General features: G+C 38.6%; 1 protein-coding gene across 2 annotated transcripts in view; it reads right to left on the reverse strand.

Annotated features, from left to right (window-relative positions):
* The window catches only part of DCHS2 (dachsous cadherin-related 2), a 260418-nt gene that overhangs the window by 37808 nt on the left and 198583 nt on the right, over positions 1-24027 (reverse strand). For both annotated transcript variants that reach the window (XM_079152922.1, XM_079152921.1), the window contains exon 13: positions 20397-21254. In XM_079152922.1, the coding sequence (XP_079009048.1) occupies positions 20397-21254 (858 nt within the window). The remainder of the gene's footprint in view (positions 1-20396; positions 21255-24027) is intronic.

Consider the following 24027-nt stretch of genomic DNA (forward strand, 5'->3'; position numbering starts at 1 on the left):
GAAAAGCAAACATTTGAGTATTATTTAACTATTATGTTTTCACTTGTTCATTACTTCAGCAATTACTCATGAAGTGTTTTCATTTGTCAGAATCCACACTAAGTACTGGGGATGCAGAGGCAAGCAGTATAGAAAAGATCTCTGTTCAGGTGGTGGTTAATAACTGGAGGAAACCTTAATCACTAAACAAAGACATAATCAAGGTAGATTTTACACTTACATTCCCTGGAAAGGGAACTAAAGTCATGTGGCAGGGGTACTTCTTTCCTGGAGTCAGATGCAGGGAGGATGAAGGGCCATGGAAAGAACTGGCAGAGAGGACAGGAGGAAGAGGAATCACCACCACAGAGGTGGTGGGCTGGGAAAGGATTGGTACAGCGCAGGGAGTCGGGGAAGAGGTAAAGAGAGAATGTGGCAGGGTAAGGAAGGAGGGGATTTTACCCTCAGGGCATTGGGATGTCAAAGAAGCAGTCTAAAGAATGGGGTGAAATGATAAAATTTATTAAAAAAAAAAAAAGACATTTTGCCTGCTGTTTGAAGAACAGAGGAAAGAAGAGAAAGTAGGGAGCAGAGACAGGATTAAGATGATACTGCAATAGTCCTAACGAAAGACAAAGACTGAGGACTGTGGGAGAGCAGATGTAAGGGGCCAACACATTAAAGACACATTTTGACACAGTGTCTTGAACATTGGATAGGAATGGGAAAGAAGGTTAAAAGAGTATAAATCTAAGAAATAATCCCTTAATTCATATCTAAATTAGTCACAGGTAGAAGCAATTCAACTGAAAAGTAACCAAGGACTTCACTGCATGACACTAACCATTAAAATTTTGTTAAAATAGGGAAGAAGCAGACAAGAGAAAACTTCAAGCAAGAAACAAAAATTGAATAAGGTGTAGGAATTGGGAAGACAGTAGAAAAGGAAGCCATGTCAAGTTATGGGGAACAAACTAGTGACCAGCACGAAAGAATTCCCAAGGACTGATAGTGGCAATGAGGTGATCGGTATGGTTAGAACTGGGAGCCGCGAATGGGCGCGGTGGTGCACACCTGTAATCCCAGCAGCTCTAGAGGCCGAGGCAGGAGGATCACACGTTCACAGCCAGCCTCAGCAACTTAGTGAGGCCCTAAGCAACTTAGAGACACCCTGCCTCTAAATAAAGTATAAAAATGGCTGGGGATGCAGCTCAGGAGTTAAGCCCCCCTGGGTTCAATCCCAGGTACCAAATAATAATAACAACAACAACAATAATAATAAAACAATTGGGATCCCAAAAGGCAGGAGTGGAGATTAAGTCTAGATAGAAAAGATAGAAAGAGAAGAAAACAGGAGAGACTATGGGAGACCTTGACAGTCAAGGAGATGCATGTGGATTGATGTCAAGGATTGTCAATTACTCTCTGTAAAGGGCCAGATAATAAATCTTTTAGGCTTTGTGGGTTGTGTAATCTCTGTTGCAAATACTCAATTCTTCCATTGTGGCACAAAAGCAGTTGCAGACAATGTGTAAAACAAATGAGTGTGACTGTTCCAATAAAACTTTATTTAAAAAATAAAGTAGACAGGCTTTATGTGACAGGAAGCAGTGAAGAGAAGATGGAAGATTGATATACTGAGAAAAGATGTTAAGTGCCTTTAAGACAAGCTGCATACAGCAGTTGCCTGGGCAAGGAAAGTTATCTACCACAGCTACACAGGTTCCTAAGCATCCATTTGGGTTCCAGGTTAGTAATTCAGTGTCTTTGTTTGTAATATCTTATGCCCTTACAGCTCATCTCTGCTTTGCTTTCTGTTCTGTTTATTTCTCTTCCTCCTCCTCAGACTGCTTGTCTTTTTTTTTTTTTTAAGTATTTTTTTTATTTAGTCAATTTCTCTAAGGTAAAATTTACATGCAATAATATACATGCATTTAAAATATGCAGTTCTGCGAGTTTTGACAACTATATACCCCTATTGTGATGGGCTGACATATCTGGCTCCATGAGAATGTTATAGGTCAGACTCTAAGGGAAATGACTAAACAGACTCCATTTTGCTCTGAGACTCCATATTAAGCTTCTCCCATGGGAACACCCTGCCTTTGTACCCATCCTCAGTTACTTAGTGTGACATGTTTAACAATACAAAATGACAATTCCTATGTAAAGAAAAATTGCTCTCTTTTGACTCCTATTGCTCCTAAACAATGTACCATATGAACAGTGATTGTGTGGATGTTTGTAACCATTCTTTAGTTTGTACCTAGGTAAGGGTCATTTTGACCCACTTCTCCCTCTGTTGATGATCTCATGATGTTAATGTGTAATTTCGAATCATAGCAACAGACACTTATGATTAATGTGATTTTTGGTATAAGAACCCCTACAACCCTGTGATTGGGGCTGTTCTCTCAATAGCCATTTTTTGGGGCATTGTGTGAAAGAGTCAGCTGGCCAGCTTAATAAAGACTCTCAAATTTGGACTTCTCAGTGGTGATTGGTCTGTTCTTAAGTTGCGCCCCATAACACTATTTAATCAGTATCAGTATAAAGACCCTGAATATTTTCAATACCCCCAAATTTTCCTTCTGCTTCCTGCAGTCACTTTTCCTTCACTTTTGGTTGCAGGGCATCCTGGATTTGTTTTCTCTAACTCTAGATTTGTTTTGCCTCTAAAATTTCATCTATTTGTGAGTCACACACTATCTGGCTTCTTTTGCTCAGTATAATTTTTTGACAATCATGTATCTTGGTTGGTGTTTCAGAAGTGCGTTCCATTTTTATTGCAGAGTGATGCTTTATTGCATGAGCATACAGAATTTGTTTTCTGTTCACCTATAGATGGACATTTGGGTCATTTCCTATTTGGGGCTACTATGACTAAAGCTTCTGAGGACATTCATGCCCAAGTGTTTGCAGAGATTGATGTCTTCATTCCTTGTGTAAATGTGTGTTTATTAGAATCTACCAAACTACTTTCCAAAGTGTTCATCCTTTTTTACATTTCTGCTGGAAGCACATGAGGATTCCAGTTGCTCCCATTTCAGTGGGATTGTCAGTCTTTGTAATTTTGATCATCCCAGTGGATATGCAGTATATCTTATTGTGGTTTTTAATTTTAATTTTCCTGATGTTTGGTGACACTGAGCATCTTTTCATGTGCTTTTTGGCTACCTGCACCCTTCTTTTTAGTTCATCTTTGTTCCCTGGCTTCCTGGTTTTTACCCATCACTTCTGAAAAACATTCTTATAGTTCTTGACAGGCCCTTTTCCTCTGGTTTTAAGCATGTAACTTGTGGCAACTACTTTGAACTCCTGATCTTGTGATGACCCTGCTTCTCCTCTTATTGCCCTTTGCCCCATACTGGCAAAGTTTGCATACTGTACTGACTGGGGAGAGATGGACAGGAGGGAACCCTAGGGATCTCTCTGGCTGCTGAGTGTACAACCATAGGCGTCTTCTCCAAGATGGCAGTGACAAGGCACAGAGGGAAAAGTGAAAGAAAACATTTGAAAAGGAAACGGGAACAGCCATGAAGTCCGAGATGAGTACATGGCAGGAATCATGAACTCAAGTGCCACTGAGGAAAAACAAGAAGCGTGTTCAAGTGAAGAGGTCAGGTAAGTGGAGGAGGCTGAGCACCCAGCATGCCCAAGGACTTCAGCTCACTGCTGTCAGCAGGGGAAGCGGGCCTCAGGGTGCTTAAGATTCTGGTCTTTTCAAGAGAAGCTTGAACTTCATATTTATTTTCATGTGAAATCTTTCAATACGTAAATGTTGGAAAACAACTAATTAAGAAAACAAACACTACCAGATGGGCTGAATAATATTATGGCATTTGCAAGTAAATGGATGGAACTGGAGAATATCATGCTAAGTGAAATAAGCCAATCCCAAGAAACCAAAGGCCGCATGTTTTCCCTGATAAGAGGAGAATGATATAAAATGGGGGTGGGGGTATGGGAGGGAGAGAAGAATGGGGGAACTTTAGATTATGTAGAAGGAAATGAGAGGGAGGAGTATGAAGAATGGTGGAATGTGACAGACATCATTACCTTATGTACATGTATGATTACATGAATGGTATGAATCTACATCGTGTACAACCACAGAAACGAAATGATGCACCCCATTTGTGTACAATGAGTCAAAATGCAGTCTGTAAAAATTTAAAAGATAAATAAAAACAACAACAACAACAACAACAAAAAACACTACTGTGGCCTGACTCCAGTTCTGAGTCTTCCCATCGTTGATAGGAGGACAAACCTCTCTCTGATACCAGCCCTTTTAGCTCTTAGATTGTGCTACTTATTTGTAAGCCATAGATTCGTATGGAATACGTTTGAAGACTGATATCATCTCCTTGCTTAAATTGGACAAAATTACAAGACAGCAGAGATTTTCTTTTTTTCTTTCTTTCTTTTCTTTCTTTCTTTCTTTTTTTTTTTTTTTTTTTTGGGTGCTGGGATCAAGCCCAGGTCCTTGCATGTGCTAGGCAAGCCCTCTACCACTGAGCTGCATCCCCAGCCCCAGAGGAGATTGTCTATATATGTGATTGATATATTCTTATAATTGTATATTAGTTTTTGGGTTTGTTTTGGGGGGTACTGGGGATTGAACTCAGGAGCACTTAATCACTGAACCACAACCCCAGACCTATTTTATATTTTGTTTAGAGACAGGGTCTCACTGAGTTGCTTAGCTGACTCTGAACTCGAGATCCTCCTGCCTCAGCCTCCTGAGCTGCTGATATCACAGGGGTACACCACCGTACCTAGTGCTATATTAGTTTTACATTTTTACACTTGTTAATGATAAGAAGAATATGGTAATTACCCTGATTTGATCTGTAAATATTGTATACATGCACTGAAATATCACACTGTACCCCACAAATATGTGCAATTATTAAGTTAATCAAAAATGTTTAAGAATTTAAAGAGATAGAAATAGTAACTACTCTGACTTTGATCATTCTATTCTGTATACACCTACCAGATGATCACACCATACCCTATAAATTTGTACAATTAAAACAATAATTTAAAGAAAAATTTCCTACACTTATAGTATCTGGTATCTTTTGTTCAATGTAAGTTTTAAAATAATAAAGTGTGTTCTTCTATGTGTCAAAAATTTACTTCTTGACTGGGCACAGTGGCGCATGCCTGTAATCCTAGTGGCTCGGGAGGCTGAGGCAGGAGGATCAAGAGTTCAAAGCCAGCCTCAGCAACAGCAAGGTGCTGAGCAACTCAGCGAGACCCTGTCTCTAAATAAAAAAATACAAAATAGTGCTGGGGATGTGGCTCAGTAAGTGGATTGACCCTGAATTCATTCCCTGGTACTCGCCTACCCCCCAAATTTATTTCTTCATAAGTAGCAGGTAAAAATTATGGGAAGAAGGAAGATAGAAAAGGAAACAGAGAAAAAGGACACTGTAGTCTTCTAGGCCGAGAAATTAGCATAATGCTGGTCTCCGTCTATGGGTCACTCTAAACTAAGGGAAATTATTTTTAAAAAACAACTCAATGCTATAACATCACATCTGATAGTGGGATCAGCAGAAGTTAAAAAAAAAAAAATAGCACCTATACTACTGAGCTCCTCATTCCTTACTGCACAGAAACCAGGAACCCAGCTTAAAACCCATTCTGCTGGAGGTTATAACAAAAAATTATATTGAAACCAAGTTAAATTGGTATTTTTTCCAGATATTTAAGAGAATTTCACTGAAAAGAACAGAAAAAAAGAAATGGCCCTAGATCAAACAGGGTTTTTTCCTAGGATCCTTTCAATGCAAACCCCTCAAAGGAAAAATGTTATGAAAACTATAAATGGTAAAGGAGACAAGAACATGACATTGCCCACAGAATTGAAACTTCAGGGAGAACTCAGTGAATGAAGGCAGAAAACAAAATTTGTTATGGAGAAAGACAGGAAAACCCAAACTCTATGTAGTACTCTCTTTAGAAACATTACACTTAGCATAAACTGTAACAATATTTAAAAATCATTTATCAGGATTTCTCAATGGTTATTCTATTCAAAGCCAATTATGAAGTCATTTAGGAACAAACTAATGAATTTTAATCAATCACGGTGGAATCAGTTACTACACATGTTGAGAGTTCTTTCAAATCGCATTATAGTCTGATGGTTGTTTTACTGCATTTCAAGAGACATGTTGTTAACAGAGAAATGTCTCGCATTTTTGGTAGGAATCAACCTTCACAGTAGTGCAGCATGCTTTATCTCCTGTACTCAATCATAGTTGCGTGCTTCCTGACACTATTTTTAAACACAGGAAAATTTTATGTCATCTGACCTGTCATATACTCTTAAGAATGGCAGTGAGAAGAGAAACAGCAATGCAGGCAAGATACACTGTCTTGCCTGCGGCCCTTTTGCATGGGTTAGGATGCTTATTACATGCCCAATTACAGAAGAAAACATGGAGATGGCTCACATTTAAAAGAACAAAGATTGGGACAGAATTGCAAAAAAATTACTCATGGCCTTTCTCTTTAAAGCAAACAATCCTATTTAATTGCAAATAAAATGTTCATCATATCAAATGAAATTCCAGTGCAAAAGAATTTTATTCAATGAAAATACTACAAACTAGACACTCAAGTCAGCAGAGCCCTGAAAATATGTTCTTTCTCTGACAAAGTTTAAATTTGAGACTATACTGAGAATAAATTTGAGAATATATATACATATATGTATATTATATGTATGTGTGTATACATATAATATATACATATTATATATACCAATAACCAGGGTTCTTTACCACTGAGCTATATCCCCAGTCCTTTTTAGTTTTTATTTTAAAATAGGGTCTTGCTAAGTTGCTGAAGCTGGCCTCAAACTTATGATCCTCCTGCCTCAGACTCCTGATTTGGGGGGATTACAGGTGTGTACCACCACACCCAACTGCAAAGCTGTTCTTCATAAATGAGGGAGAAAAAGACCTTCCCAAATAAGCAAAGGCTGAGAGAGGTCATCATCACTAAACTGCCTTACAAGATATGATAAAGGGAGTCCTGTAAGTTGAAACAAAAGGACCCTGGATGGCAAAAGGAAGCATAAAAAATACAAAGCTCTCTGGTAAAGTAAATACACGGACAAATATAGAATCCTATTAGAGTGTAGTGGTGGTACAAAAATCGCTGTAAATTCTGATTTAGAATTCTGTTTTTTCTATAAAAACAAAAAATTAACCAACAAACTATGTAAATAAATATAAAATGTGAGGAGGTGTAACATAAAGCATAATATACCAGGGGAGATGCAGAGAAGCAACGTTTTCATATGTAAATGAAGTTTGGCTTTGTTATAATTTTAAAAGAGTTTGTTATATTTTATGCAAAGTGGTATCCACAATAAAAATTCCTATAGAAGAAAAACCAGAGGAAATAAGAAGGGAATCAAAGCATGTCAAGTGTGTCAACAGACCAAAAAAAAAAAAAGCAATGAAACAGAAGAATGGAACAAAAGAAGAAAGAAAGGCTAAAATAACCAGAAGACATATATAAAAACAATTAACAAAATAGTAATAATATTTTCTACCAGGAATTACTTTAAATATAAATGGACTAAACTCCCAAACTGGAATACATAGAGTAGCTGAACAGATTTAAAAAAAGAAAATCCAGCTTTTCCCTTTCTGTCACACTCAATTCACAAAGGACACACCCACAGGCTGGAAGTGAAAGGATGGGAATAGCAAACTGTCTTGAAAATAAAGTAGGGATAGCCATAGTTATGTGAGGAAAAATAAAGTTTAAGCTGAAAACTGTCAAAAGAGACCAAGAAGAACATGTATAATATTAAAAGGTTCGATTCATCAGAGAGATAAAATAATTACAATCAGCAGACATTGAAGCAAACATTGGCAGAATAGAAGACAGAAATAGTGACAGAAAAATAGCAAATTTCATTACACAACCTTCAATGACTGACAGATCAACTAGATAAGATAAACCAGAGAAACTAGGGTTGAATAAAACTGCATACCAATTGGACCAAAGGAACACATAAAGGACACTTCACTCAACAAGAGCAGAATGAATACCCATTCTCTTCAAGTGCACACAGAACATTCTCCAGAACAACTCACACGTTAACTCAGAAAGCAAGTCCTAATAACTTTAGCAAGATTGAAATCATACCAAATATCTTTTCTGACCACAACAGAATGAAACTTGAAATCATTAGCAAAAGGAAAACTGGAAAATCCCCAAATATGTGAACAACCAATGCATCAACAAAGAAATAAAAACGGAAATTAGAAACAAAATATCTTGAGATGAAACAAAAGCACAACATCCCCAAAATTATGGGATGCAGCAAAAGCAATTCCAAGAGGAAAGTTACTGATGGCAAATGCCTACATTAAAAAAAGAAATCTCAAATCAACAACATGATGTTACACCACAAGGAACTACAAAAAGAAGAACAAACTCAACTTAAAGTTAGTACAAGGAATTAATAAAGATTCATGCAGAAACAAACTAGGTAGAGAAAATAAAAACAATAGAAAAAAATGAGACTAACAATTGTTATTTTGTTTTAAAGATTAACAAACTCTATCTAATTAAAAGAGAGAGAAAAAAGACTCAACAAAAACAGAAGTGGAAAAGGAGATATCACTGATGCCACAGAAATGAAAAGAGAGATCAAGAAACCTACATGATGCCGGGCACAGTGTTGCATGCCTGTAATCCCAGCGGCTCAGGAGGCTGAGGCAGAAGAATAGGGAGTACAAAGCCAGCCTCCACAAAAGCAAGGTGCTAAGCAACTCAGTGAGACCCTGTCTCTAAATAAAATACAAAATAGGGCTGGGGATGTGGCTCAGTGGCTGAGTGCCCCTGAGTTCAATCCCTGGTAGCCTCCCCCTGCCAATAAAGGTCATCTAAATTGGGAAGGAAAATAGAAAATTATCCCTATTTACAGATGGAATAATCTTTTATATAGAAAACCCTGAAGATTACACACACACACCATCACACACACACCATCTCACACACTCACACACACACACACACAAATACACACACACACACACACAGAATTAATTAGAATGAATGAACAAATTCAGCAAAACTGTAGGCTGCAAAATCAACCCACAAAATTAGTTATATTCTGTCTGGTAACAATGAAAAATCCGTATGGGAAATTAGACAATTCCAAACACTATAGCATCAAAGATAATAAAATACATGAGAATAAATTTAACCGAAGAGAGAGAGAAAAAAAAAAAAAAAGATTTCCACAGTGAAAACTATAAAACAGTGCTGAAAGAAATTAGATACAAATAAATGGAAAGACATCCCCCTTATTCATAGAGTAGGAGAGATTATTGTTAAAATGTTCATACTACCCAAAGCAATCAATAAATTTAATTCAATCCCTACAAAATTCCAATGGGATTGCATTTCGAAAATAGGAGAAACAATCCTAAAATCAATATGGAATCTCAAAGGACTTGGAATAGCCTAATAGAATAGCAACCACGACAATAACTTGGAGAAAAACAAGGCTAGAGGTCTCACACATCCTTGCTGTTAAATATAAAACTAGAATAATCAAAACAGTAGCAGACTGACATAGCAATAGACACAAAGACTAACGGCATAGAATAGAAAGCTTAGAAATAAACTCTTCTCATATATGATCAAATGATCTTTAGGGAAGGTGCCCAGGCTGCACAATGGGTACTGGGAAAATTGGATATTTAGATGTAAAATAATGAAACTGGACCCTTACATTTATACCACATAGGAAAATGAACTCAAAACTCAAAATAGGCTGGGCATGGTAGCCCACCCTTGTAATGTTGGGAGGCTGAGGCAGGAGGATCACAAGTTTAAAGACAGCCTCAGTGACTTAGGCCCTCAACAACTTAGTGAGATTGTGTCTCAAAATAAAACATAAAAAGGGCTGGGGATGTGGGTCAGTGGTTAAGCACCCCTGGGTTCGATCCTTGGTACAAAAACAAAATAACAAAAAACAAAAACGACTCAAAACATTAAACTCTTAGATGTAAGATGTGAAATTGTAAAATTCCTAGGAGAAAACATAGAGGAAAAGCTGCCTCATATGATATTTAGCAATGATTTATTGGCCGTGTCATGAAAACCATAGCTAACAAAAGCAAAAATAAACACATGAGCTATGTCATTTCTTTTTTTTTTTTTTTTTCTCAGCAAAGGAAACCATCAATAAAATGAAAAGGCAATCTACAGAATGGGAGAAAATATTTGCAAATCATGTATCTGAGGAAGATTTATCCAGAATATATAAACGACTCCTGCAAATGAACAAGGGGGAAAAAAAACTGATTAACAAATGAAAAAGGACTCAGATAAACATTTCTCCAAAGGAGATATAAGAATGGCCAAGCAATATGATAAAATGTTTGGTATCATTAATCATCAATATCACATGTGATATCAGCCCACATCTGTTAGAACTGCCACTACAAAAACAAAGAAAAACAACAACAAAAGAATAGGCAAGGGCTGGGGAGATAGCTCAGTTGGTAAAGTGCTTGCCTTACAAGCACAGGGCGCTGGGTTCGATCCCCAGCACCGCAAAAAAAAAAAAAAAAAAAAAGAAGAATAGGCAATAATAAGTATTGATAAAGATGTAGAATGTGGTGCAACCCTTACAGACCATGGTATGGAGGTTCCTCAAAAATTAAAAACAACTACCATATGATCCCGCTGTTCTACTTCTGGAGGTATATCCAAAAGAACCAGAGACAGGACCTCTGGGTATCTGTACATTCGTATTCATTGCAGTGGGACTCTCTATGGTCCACGGGCTGAAGCACCCTAAATGTCTGTCCACTGATCAAAGCAGTCAAAAAGGGGTCCAGACATACAGTGGAACATTATTCAGCCTTTTAAATAGAAGGAACTCCTGCTAGATGCTGCAAAAGGGAAGAACTTGAGGTCATTTTGTGAAATAAGTTTGTCACAGAAAAGCAAATACTGCGTGAATCCACTTACAGGAAGTATCTAAAATAGACTTCTAGAAACAGAAGGTAGAATGACATTTGCTATGGGCTGGTGGGGACGAAACCAAGGAGCATTTTTCATTCAGCATAGAGTGTCAGTTTTGCAAAACGTGAAACATTGAGAAATCTGTCGCACAAGTGATGTGAATATAATTGACATAGCTGTATATTTAGCCATGGTTAAGGTGGTAAATGATATTTTGTCAGAATAAAAGAAGAAATGGGGTTGGTTTTTCCTTCCCACCATCTCATCATCAAAAAAAAAAAAAAAGAAAAAAGAAAAAAGAAAGAAAGAAAAGAAAAGAAAAGAAAGAGAGAAGGAAATCATTCCTAGGATGAAACAAAGCCCAGAAGCACAGAAACTGCATAGTCGAAAGGAAAAATTTTCCAAAACTTACGCACATATGAAAACTATGCTTTAAAATGATAATTTTATGCATTTTTGAACACATCTTCTTTTGCGAATACCTAAAGAAATAAATTTATAATTATTAACAATAAATTAGTAATAATTAAGTTGCTTACTGACTTTTTGTAAGTTTTAGCAAAGAGAGGTGGGAAAGAAAACCAACACAGAGTTAAGGCATCCATAAGAAGCACATTTTATTTTAGTGGGCAAGATTTTAGGAATGCTATCTAGAAATGACTGCATTCAACTATTTTAAAATATACTCAACAGCTTGGTGAAGGCAGGTGCTAAAGTGATCCCTAAATGTTCCTATCACATCTTTAATTTTATAATAAACAGAAGACTATCTTTAAAACATGAGCTAGAGAATTTTTAGGGTTGAGGCAATGTTGGATCCGATCCCATGTCCTGCTTCCAGGCCTGGTGTGTCTGGCCCTCCCTCACTGCCCAGCCATTTCCTGTCTGGGTTTCCATTCCCATGCTGTCGGTCAAACTTGAGATTCTCTGCATTTTCAAGATCTATCTATTCTCCTTTCCAGATCCTGAAACTCAAGTCCCAGCCAGAATCTGAAGCCCACACAGATTCAAAAAGACAGCTCAAGATCATACAGTTTGGTTTTAAGATGCACATTTCCAACTATCTAATTATATTTCACTCAAGGAAACACCTTTTAAGATGTTTTCAGTTGCCAAGTAACTAAGCTACAATCTACTATTTTAATGATTCCATTTGATTGTCACAGCAGCCGTTTAGGAAGAGAGCATTGCTAGCCTCAACATAATCTGGAACCAGGCCTCAAACACCCACAACTGATAGGTGCTCGTAAAGAACAAGAATAAAAGAAAGGACATCTTAATATTTATGCTAAATATTTTATTCCTTTTTCTGATTTAAGTATTAGCAAAAGTTCCTGGTAAGCTTTAAAGTGCCATAAATCACAAATGTCTAAATCTCTTCCAGCTTTCAAAAACAGAACAAAATATCCCTCTGATGCTCAGGGCCCTTCAAATAGTGGTCTTGTCACATTCCTTTTCTCCCCTGCGTCGCCAAACCCTGTCAAACATGCACTGAACCGCTGTCTCCACTTCTTCACTCTGCACCTCACCACACTCTGGCTACTAAAATAAAACTCGAGCAAATTAGTTCTTGCCACAGCTCCCAATTCCCTCCTAAGTTGCTAAATTCTGTTGAGCTGTGAACAATTTCTGTGAGAAGCCACAGCTGAGTCCAGAATTCATGCTAGACAGTCTGGGCTTTTGTATTGTTCTTGGCCAGCATCCTGAACAACTTCAACAGAGCCACCCTCCTCCGGGCTCCCTCAGCCCTATTTTGTTAAGGGTGCCTTTCCCTATTGTCTTGTCCTCCAAACTAGTTGAGTGGACTTCTCTCAGACATGCCTTCCTTTCTTCCGTGTTCCTGTCTCCCACTGGCAAGCTGGCATCCTCAGACTATCTCAGGTAAGACTTCCCACACTCAACAGAGGTGATGGACTGTGAGCATCGCAGTTCCCTCCCCATGGGTACAAACCCACCACCCCACTCTCTGGCTCTGGGGACAGGCACCCAATTGTGCTAGTGGTCACTTTCCAGTCTCTACTTTACCTAACCTCTGCTCCAGATTAGATATGCTGATTGCTTCCTGCTTCGTGGAAGTGCCATTTCCTTTTCTTCTAACACTGTCTTCCCAGGAATTGTCACGGCCACCCCCGTCCCCATCTCCATCTCATTTGTAGATGCTTTATTTCTCCAAACTCCTGTCAAACACTAATGCTATTTTGAATTTCTTGCTTATCTTTCTAGACTCATGGAATCATATGGGAATGTCTAGCAATTAACTAACAGTCTACCTTTGAAGATTCTCACTGAATTGGGTGAGGTAGGGTAGGGTGGATGTCCAAGTATTTTTTTAAAGCACCCCACCCTGGTGCCTAAATAATAACCAGTCCCACTGAAAGCCCCGGGGGCATGTGTCCTAATCTTCCCTCACTGCTGAGGCTCTAAGGAGACCCTGGTTATTGATCATGAAGATCCCTGCAGTATCCTCCTAACTCATCTCCCTCCTCTAAGCCACCCTTCACACAGCCTCCAATGGAGCTTTCTAGAATGTCAAAGATGCTTTTGATAACTTGCAGGTCTTTGCTGTCTCTCTCTTCCAAGTTATCTCTGGGAAGCACATGGACCTCCTACAGAACACTATTCAGCTATTCCAGATAAGATGCTTCTAGAGAGAACCGCTTCTAGAATGGGAGAAAATCTTTGCCACCTGCACCTCAGACAGAGCATTAATCTCCAGGATTTATAAAGAACTCAAAAAACTTAACCCCAAATAATAATAATAATAATAATAATAATAATAATAACCCAATCAATAAATGGGCAAAGGAACTGAACAGGTACTTCACAGAGAAGAAATACACAGATATAAGAAAAACATGTTTAAAATCTCTAGCAAAAAAAAATTGAAATTAAAAATACACTGAGATTCCATTTCACTCTAGTCAGAATGGCAATTATCAAGAATACAAGTAACAATAAATGTTGGTGAGGACGTCGGGGGAAAGGTGCACTCATACATTGCTGGTGGGAATGCAAAGTGGTACAGCCACTCTGGAAAGCAGTATGGAGATTCCTCAGAAAACTTCTACTGCAAGCACCATTTGACCCAGTTAGCCCACTCCTTGGCCTATACCCAAACGACTTAAAATCGACATACTATAGTGATGCAGTCACATCAATGTTTATAGCAGCTCAACTCCCAATAGCTAAAATATGAAACCAACCTAGGTGCCCATCAACAGATGAATAGATTAAAAAAAAATATTGTACATATACACAATGGAATATTACTCCGTCATAAAAGGAATGAAATTATGACTTTTGCCAGTAAATGGATGAATCTGGAGACTATCAAGCTAAGTAAAATAAGCCAGTCCCTCAAAACCAAAGGCTGAATGTTCTCTCTGATATGTGGATGCTGACTCACAATAGGTTGGGGAGAGGGAGGGGTGGAAATTCATGGAATTGGACAGGGGTAAAGGAGAGAAGGAAGGGGGGATGAGAATGGGAAAGATAGTAGAATGAATTAGACATCACTTTCCTATGTTCCTGTATGAATACACAACCATGTAACTCCACGTCATTTACAACCACAAAAATGAGAAGTTATACTCCATATACTTCTGATATGTCAAAATACATTCTACTGTCCTAACTAGAAAGAACAACAACAAAAAAATTAAAATTAAAAAAAATGCTTCACCTGACAGTGAACTCACCACACTCTTGAGTCTCCAAGTTTTTATGCATGCCATTTCCCCTGCCTGGCACAAATTGTCTCCCCTCTCCCCACATTCTCATTTGGGCAGATGCCTTTTGTCTTAGAAGTAAATGATAATGGTAAAACGACATCATTGAATATTTGGTGAAGACCTTCCAGTTACAAACTTCCTTCTGGCTTCGTTACCCACCCTCAGAAGCTCCTCCTGGCCAATTCTAACTACACATTCATCCACATCTTAGACTTAATACTACTGAAGATAAGGATGGTAAAATGCTTTAGAGAATATGAAGTGCTCTTATAATAGATGAAAAAGATGTTCAAGATCCCTTAGCAAATTGAATATGAAGCATACAAAATCAAGTACCTAGCCAACATTTAATAGGATGGATGTCAAGGAGGACAGAGCAGCGAGGGCATCCCCAAGAATACAGATGAGTGTCCCTTAAGGGCTAAAAATGTATAAAGTGGAAAAATTATAATTACACATAGAACAACTTAAATATATAAAGAAAAAGGGTTTTTATAAAAAAATTATTGATCTAATATTTCTTATGAGCACCACTCTGATGGACAATAGTAAGAAATGACCATTTTAAAAATGCTATTTAATGTTGTCTCTTTCTTTTCCCTTTAAACACCATTTTTAGGTAACTTAGTTTCTCTGTAGCATGTGCTCAGTTTTTGAGCTTCCCTCCCTTCCTGTTGCTCCTCAGGAAGGTGACACTGGTGGGTGGGTGGGTGTCAGAGGTGTTCTTGCAGGTGGGATCTTTGTGTACTTCTACCAGCTCCTAGAGCTCATGATGACGCCGGTCTGTCATGTCAATGCCACCAGCTCAGAACTCCACCCTGCTGATGTGACCTCATGTCAGCGTCTTCTGATCCTACAGACCCTTTGGAATGCCATGGAAGCCTGTGTTCAGGCTGTCTATGCACAGATCTTGGGACAAGGTTGTCCTATCCCTTGTAGCAATGCTCTCCACGGCAGGCCCACTGGCCTGTACTCTGTGGATCTGTGTCCACATTCCAGGATGTCTTCCAGGCCTTTCCAATAGCCAAACAAGGATGGAGCACTTCCCTGTACCTGCTCCTTACCTCAATATATTGCCAACTTCACTTGGCTACCCCCTGACATGTGTTAGCAAAGAGCCATCCTGGGAGATGGTGTCCTCCCACAATCCCAGCATGCCCTTTGTTTTTCACTTTCCCTTCAGTCTATCTCACTGGTCCCTCCCGGGTCATAACTCCTAGAAGGGGATATCCAGGATGCATGGGCCCAGCCACTCGATTCCTATACTGTCTCTCTCTTGTCCTTCCTCCAGTCCCCAGCAACCAGAATGGATGGGTTGTTCCTTCTTCCCATGGAGCAGACTTCATTAAGAAGTTTATAGTAAGGACCACACATTTTGTTTGTGAAAGACAGACTCTTTGTATTCTTACTGTGATAATTCTAATGCTACCCATAATAAGTGGACATTTCTCGTAGAAGAGGCAAAAACTCTTACTTATCCACAGATAGGCAACAGAGAATATTAATATAGTTCAAAAATATTCACCTGGGCTGGGAATGTAGCTCCATGGTAGAGGACTTACCTAGCATGTATGGGGTCCTTGGGTATGATCCCCGGGACCACACACACAACATTAACCCTGTTACATATTTAGTGGTTCAGCACTCAGGGAAGGCATCACAAAGTCCTACTTGGCAGTGCTGGAGAAGCTCTGCTTGAGGAAAGGGTAACACAGGCTGATGACATTCAACACTTGAGTCACATCCTGCTCCTAATTGTTGAGGATTAGCAAACAAAATTTTGATTATAATTTGGCTTCCTGTATCTTTTTTTTTCCCCTAGAAAGAACAGGTCATTTCAACATGACTATTGTAATCCATATGGCAATCATCGTTCAGCAAACCAAATTTTTAAAGTGGCATTTATTATAATAATGAAAAGAGATTTTGAGCTTCTATGGCTGAGGCCTAACTATGGGACTGGGATGAATTTACAGAGATAAAAACTGCCTTGGGAGGTAGATCCCTTCTGTGAAAACTTGACCTGGTCTGTGGCTTTTCTACTTCTGTCTCCTTCAAAGCTACCTTGGAATCATAGAAGGAATGAAATTCCGCACTGTTGATGAAAGGCTTCGTAGGTAGTGTTGGTTCCAATGAATTTCATCCCAAGTATAAGATTGGTCCTCAGAATGAGAGATGATATTTGTTTCCACCTTTTCATTATTATAAAAAATTATATGTTGGGCCCTGTTTCAAAGTTGTCAATGACAGAGTCATTTAATTCCACCCCTATGGAGAAATCCATTACCTTGGAAAATGTAGGTCTCACCTGGTTTGAAGAGAAGAAACAGATGATAGGGCCTTTAAGACTGCAAGTATTTCATTTCATCCTATCATTGTTATGTAAACTGCCTGCCCTGGTGAGAACTTATGCCTAGTTAACGTAACAGAATCCAAGTAAGGATTTGGGACAGAAGGAAAATTATCAATCAACAACAAAAACGATGACTAGTCTCCTCCTACAACTTAATTTAATCCTTACAGTATCCCTGTAAGGAAATCATTATCATCTCCACTTTGTGGGACGAGAGAGAATTTTCCCATCACAAGTGGTAAAAGCATGACTCAATCAGCTACATTAACTCATGTCACGATGTCCACATGTCAACACTCATGTGCCCAGCCTTACTGAGAAGAAGAGCCAGAATTCACTAAATCAATTGCTCAAGTGCCAAAAGAGGGATTTCTCCCTTCTTTTGCATCAATAGGCAATATTGATATCCCTTTATATCAATATGCAATATATTTATTTTATACTATCAAGTTTATTTTACTTCTTAGAGTGTTCCCATGTATTATCATATTTTAATTTAATCTCAAATTTTCCAAAGTTCAAGTCTTTACTTTCAGTCAGGGTATTAATATAATTTATAATTTCAATTTTTCCCCTCTGGGTAATTCAAAGAAATGCATGAAGTTGTAAATAGCCCACACTGAGGATGAGGGTTGCTGAGTCATCCTCATAGGAAAAACCAAAGCAATGGAAGTAAAACACAAGAAACAAGCTGGCTTCTAGAAGTTTCCTTTAAATTGTTTAGTGGATTAAAACATTGTAGGTAATAAACTTTAACTTTTAAAAGATTCAGGATGATTATATTCTCTCAAATCTAACTTGAAAATGGGGAGAAAGGGCAGCAGTAAGAGTGGAGTGAGAATCACTTGGACAACTTCTTCTGACACACTGCTGAAGAGCCAGAACATGCCTTGTGGGAAACTGGCACTTTTTGATGACTCTTTTTATGAATAAGTGAATATTTCATGACTGACTCTGTGTTAGTTAGTTCTCTGTTGCTATGATAATACACCTGAGATAAACAACATAAAAAGAGGAATGGTTTACTTTGGTTTCAGAGGTTTTAGTTCATAGTCCTTTGTCCCCTTTGCTCAGGCCTGTGGCAAGCCAGAACATTATGGTGGGGAACATATGGCAGAGCACAGCTGCTCACCTCATATCTACAAGGAAGTAGAGAGGGAGGAGCTGGAGTACTAATTTCCCCTTCAGGGGCACTCCTCCATGACCTAACTTCCTGCCACTAGTTCCTACCTTCCAAAATAGTGTCACAGGCTAGCATCCAAGCCTTTAACATATGGCCTTTGGGGAACATTCAAGATTCAAATCCTAGCAGACTCTTACAAACATTTTTATCTACTAAAGAATTGCTTTAAAAATGGAAGCTATATCTTATTTTATTTTTTATCAATTTATTTATTTTTGATTGGTTTTTTTACTTATACATAAAGGTGAAATTCTCTGTGCTATTTTTATATATGCACATAATAGCGCATAATATGCTTTTTTTAAAATTTGTTTAAGCAACTGAAGTGTTTAGTTTAATGTTGTTAATAGATGAATCTTCAGTCAGTTAAAACCTGAAATCTATGTACTTTCTAACAAAAAGTTAAACAAATATAAATACATTGGAGTTGTTTGTTTGAACTTTAAACTATTTATTTTCTTAAGAGAACATGTAAATGTTAAAAGCAGTTTAGAGTGTTGAGAATTTATGAGAATTTATTATTTAGCAAGAATAATTCACTCAGGATGGCAAGCGGCACCAACTGATAGGAATTTTGAGTGACCCACAGAAAAGTTAAGTTCCGATAAGCAAATATTTTTCATTTAAAAATAAAAGTTAAAATGGAAGGTGCATTTGCAGAGAGGAAATCATTCTATCAGCTATTTCATAACTCATATAAAGACCATTATAACACTGATCAATGGATTTGCAATCTTTCAAAACCACTGGAAGTTGGGCACAGTGGCACATGCCTGTAATCCCAGAGGCTTGGGAGGCTGAGGCAGGAGGATCACAAGTTCAAAGACAGCCTCAGTGAGACCCTGTCTCTAAATAAAATATTTTAAAAAAGGGTTTAGGGATGTGGCTCAGTGGTTAAGCACTCCTGGGTTCAACCCCCAGTATCCAAAAAAACCACTGGAATTCAAAAAATTAAAAAAGTTTTTTAAATTAAAAAAGAAAAATCACTTTCTGTTGTCTATGATATGATCTGGCAATCTGTATCGAATTAATGTTCCAGGCAGTTGTGGCCTGCTTGAATCATATCAATTTTATGCACATTGTCATTTCTTTTTCAAGGGACTAAGAAGTCCTGCCAATCCTGGCTTAGGTTACTTGCATCTAATCAGATTCAACAGGCTCCAAAGCTATCATTTTTTTCTTCTCCCTGCCTCTTTCCTGTTGTATCTGCAGTTTTTAGTCTACCTCTCAGCTTAGATTTTAAGTCCTTTACTGGTTGTCTTTACTCTTCATAGATGGGTCTCAGCCCATTCCTTCAGATGTCTTCAAATAGACGTTAACAGAATATGCTTGTGTTATTTCTAGAAGTATTTCTAGCCTTTCTTATGCATAAGATTTAATAAATAAATTTATAGAGTCTTAAGTTCTATTAAAAAGATAGATGTCCAATTTAATTAAGTAAGCCCAAATGTCAGGAAACTAGGAAGGACAACTCTGATCAGATATTTAAAAAATGATAATAATAAAAAGAGTAGTAGGAAGCTTCCCATTCATTTCATCATTCTTTTTAAACTGAGTTTTAAATGGAAGGGCTCACCTTAGAAGTAACTTGGTCTTTTCTGTATTCTGCTTTAATATTGTTTTTATCTCAGATGACTCGTAAGCCTCACCATAGTTTGGATGTTGAATATTCTCCAAAGGCCCAGGCGTTAAAGGCTTGATTCCCAGGATGGCGCTATTGGGAGGTGATAGAAGCCTGGGAAGTAAGGTTTACCGGGAGGTCCTTAGGTGTGCCCTCAAAGGGGATTGCACAACCCTGGCCCACCCTCTCACTCTGCTTCCTGAATCATGAGATGAGTGGTGTGCTACCCATCCCACCATGATGTGCTATCCTCACTACCAGAGACCCTAAGTCATGGGGTCACTCCATCTTAGACTGGAGCCCCCAGATTGTAAGCTAAAATAAACCTCTTTACTTTATAAGTTAATCACTTTAGCTATTTCATTCTAGTTCTAGAAAGCTGACTAATACAAACATATTGATTATGACTCCTCAATACCAAGAACTGGCTGGACTCAGGTGTTTATGATTGAACCTGCGATAATTCTCTTACATAAGCTGATATACAAAAGCCAAAGCGACACTCACCTGCCTCACCATTTTCAGTCACGAGTCCTTTATAGAGGTGGTGGCTAAAGGAGATCTTTTCATCTTCTCCTTCCATGTGAATGACCAAGAGACCAGAGGTTGTCCTGCCTGGGATCCCTTGATCTGTAACTTTTAATGGCAGCCAGATAGGGAAATATTCTGACAATGGATCTTGCTGAAGTTTAATTTCCCCTGTATATTGATCAATAGAAAACACTGACTGATTATCTACAAAACTGAAAGTGACAGTTCCATTGGGTCCCAAATCTGGGTCATGAGCTCTCAGAATAGCGATCGTCTGGTTTGTAGATGACTGAGGGGTTAGAAAAGCATCAGATGGGTTCTGTTCCCAAACTGGATCATTGTCATTCACATCAGTGACAGATACCTTTATAATTACAGCAGTGCTTCTTGAACCTTGGATGCCACAGTCTCTGGCCACCACCTGAAATGTGTGCTGAGGCTGGGCTTCTCGATCCAGGGTGTGGGCGGTCCTCATTATGCCTGCCACAGGGTCAATGGTGAACAGCCCGGAAGACTCGCCCAAGAGGAAATACTCAATTTGCCCATTTGAGCCTTCATCCTGGTCCACAGCAGACAGCGCAAGAACTGTGGTTCCCACTTCAGCATCTTCTCTCACAGAGGACTGGTAATGAGGGATGGGGAAAGACGGGCTGTGGTCATTGTCATCCAGAACCCTAACTTGCAACTGTGTCACAGAGCTTTGAGGGGGATCCCCCAGGTCAGAGCACAGGACGATGAGGGTGAAATTGCTGACTTGCTCCCGGTCCAAAGCACGCGTGGTTGAGAGTTCTCCTGACGTTTCGTGAATAGCAAAGTACTCATTGGTATTTCCATCTATACAGAAAATGATCGAAAAGTTACTTGAATTGAAAAAGAAATGTCTACTTGCTTACATACCTATTAATCTATGCATTCATTTAAGAAATATTTCCTGTTTCTTCCTAGTACTGGGGATAGAACAGTAAGCATGATAAAATTCCTGACCTTAGGATACTCTTAAGAAGGGAATAATAATATAATATGATTCAATAGACATCTTAATTGAATTAATAACTAGTCTATTTGCTTTCACAGATTTTTAGCAGTCTGATTTTTTGTGTGTACATCTACAACTTTTTATATTCATAATTTTCCCTTTTGGAAACATTAGGATATATGTTTTATTTAACATAAAACAACAGGAGCCAAGCATGGTGTTGCACACCTGTAATCCCAGTATTTGGGAGGCTGAGGCAGGAGGGTCAAGAGTTCAAAGCCAGTCTTAGGGAAATGAGACGCTAAGCAACTCAGGCCCTGTCTCTAAATAAAACACAAAATAGGGCTGGAGATGTGGCTTAGTGATTGAGTACCCCTGAGTTCAATCCCCAATGCCCCAAAAAATAAAGTAAGAAAATAAAAAATAAAACAACATAAATATAAGAAACAGGATATCATGTCCATTTCTGGATATCAATAAAAATTAACGGATCCGTTATAGTAATTTTCCCAAATAAACTCACTACCACAGTTTATGCCTGTCACAATACGCAGTGAGCTTCTTCTTCTACATTCCTGTGGCATGCTGGGCATGTGTCCTGACACTTCCATTAGAGTTAGTTGGACCCTTGCCCAGTTATTCCATAACATTAGCAAGGAAGATCTTTTATTCATCTCAGCATGTTTTAAAAAAATCTGCCCTTTACTCTTTTCCATGGTACCAAGTATAATAAAAGTTAAAACTGCCCACAAATTCAAAATGTTTCAAAGTCATCCAGGTAAATTAGTGAAAATGTGGTTCAAAGACTTGCTAGTCATATTCTTGAGTGAGTGGCAGGATGAAAGGACCAAGTCCAATATTATGGGACCTTCCTGGAATACAACTACTAGAGGTATATGGGACAAAGTAGAATGGCTTTTGGAGGAAAACAACTGCAATAATGAGTGTTGGAACTGAGGAGAGGGTCCTGCAATTTTATTTATAGAAATAGTTGATCTATAACCAAAGTGGAGATGGTCAGACAAGTCTACATTTCTGTGGTTTTTGTGACTGACAAAGTGATTAATTCACTCAACAAACATTTAATGAGCACCTACTCTGTGCCAAGTGTAAGTACAATCTGATTTTTTGTCTGTACATTTATAACTTCCATACCCTTCCACCATGATGTGTCACTTACATGCTAAGTGTATGCTTAACATTGGGATTACGAGGAGAGAAAGACATTATCTGGCTCCCAAGAGTCTATGAGGAAAGGTAGGGCTGGTTTCCAGACATTAAATTATAGTGTGAAAAATCCTATGTCCTGGGAACTGGAAACCCAGGAGAAGGATGCACAGCCCTGTGTTAGGATGGCCAGGATATATTTATTAGGAAAATTAACATCAAAACTCACTCCTAGGACTAGGGACATAGCTCAGTCAGTAGACTGCTTGCCTAGCATACACAAGTTCCTGGGTTTAATTTCCAGCACCAAAAACATAAAATAAAAATATGAAATGAAATGGAATAAAATAAAATAAACCTCACTCCTAGTCTACCTAGTATATGTGAAGTTCAATCCCCAGTACTGCAACAAAACAAAACTTAACTCCTTGTCATGGTTTGGATGTGAGGTGACCCTGTAAAGCTCATGTGCGAGACAATGCAAGAAGGCTTAGAGGAGAAATGACTGGGTCATGAGAGCCTTAATCCAACCAGTGAATTAATCCCCTGAGGAGATTAACTGAGTGGTGACTGAAGGCAGGTTGGCTGTGGCTGGAGGAGCTGCGAGTTTGGCAGGGCGTGCCTTTGGGGTATGTATTTTCTTTCTGGTGAGTGGAGTCTCTCTGCTGCCTGACCATCATGTGAGCTGCTTCCCTCTACCACACTCTTCTGCCATGATGTTCAACGCAGGAATGAAGCTGTCGTGAACTGAGGCCTCTGAAATTGTGAGCCCCCAAATAAATTTTTCCTCCTCTGAAATTATTCTTGAAGGTCTTTTAGTCACAGAAGCCAAAAAGCTGAATAAAACACTCCTCAAGTACAAGTTTTGGAGTGTTCCATGAAGAGCAAATATCCTGTATGTAGTCCCAGGAATAGGAGAATTTAGCAGGTTGCAAATGTTTTGTAGTGAGTAGAAAACAGTGTTCCTTGGGTATTGGTATGAAGAGGGTAGGGAAAGGGTTGGCACGGTGAAGACATGAATTTGGGAGGTAGATAGAATTTCAATCATGAAAGGCTCTCAGAGTCTATGGGGAGCTCCTGAAGGATTTTGACAAGACAGTGTCATGAATCAAATTTATGTTTTAAGAGGAAGACTGGAAGAATAAGAAACCCAGAATAGCTAAAGCAATCCTTAGCAGGAAGAATGAAACAGGGGGTATCGCAATACCAGAACTTTAACTCTACTACAAAGCAATAGTAACAAAAACGGCATGGTGGCATGGTATTGGTACCAAAATAGACAGGTAGATCAATGGTACAGAATAGAGGAGATGGACACAAACCCAAATAAATACAATTTTCTCATACTAGACAAAGGAGCCAAAAATATGCAATGGAGAAAAGATAGCCTCTTCGCCAAAGTGCTGGGAAAACTGGAAATCCATATGCAACAGAATGAAACTAAACCCCTATCTCTCACCCTGC

This window comes from Sciurus vulgaris (genome assembly GCF_902686455.1).
Source record: "Sciurus vulgaris genome assembly, chromosome: 9".
NCBI lineage: Eukaryota > Metazoa > Chordata > Mammalia > Rodentia > Sciuridae > Sciurus > Sciurus vulgaris.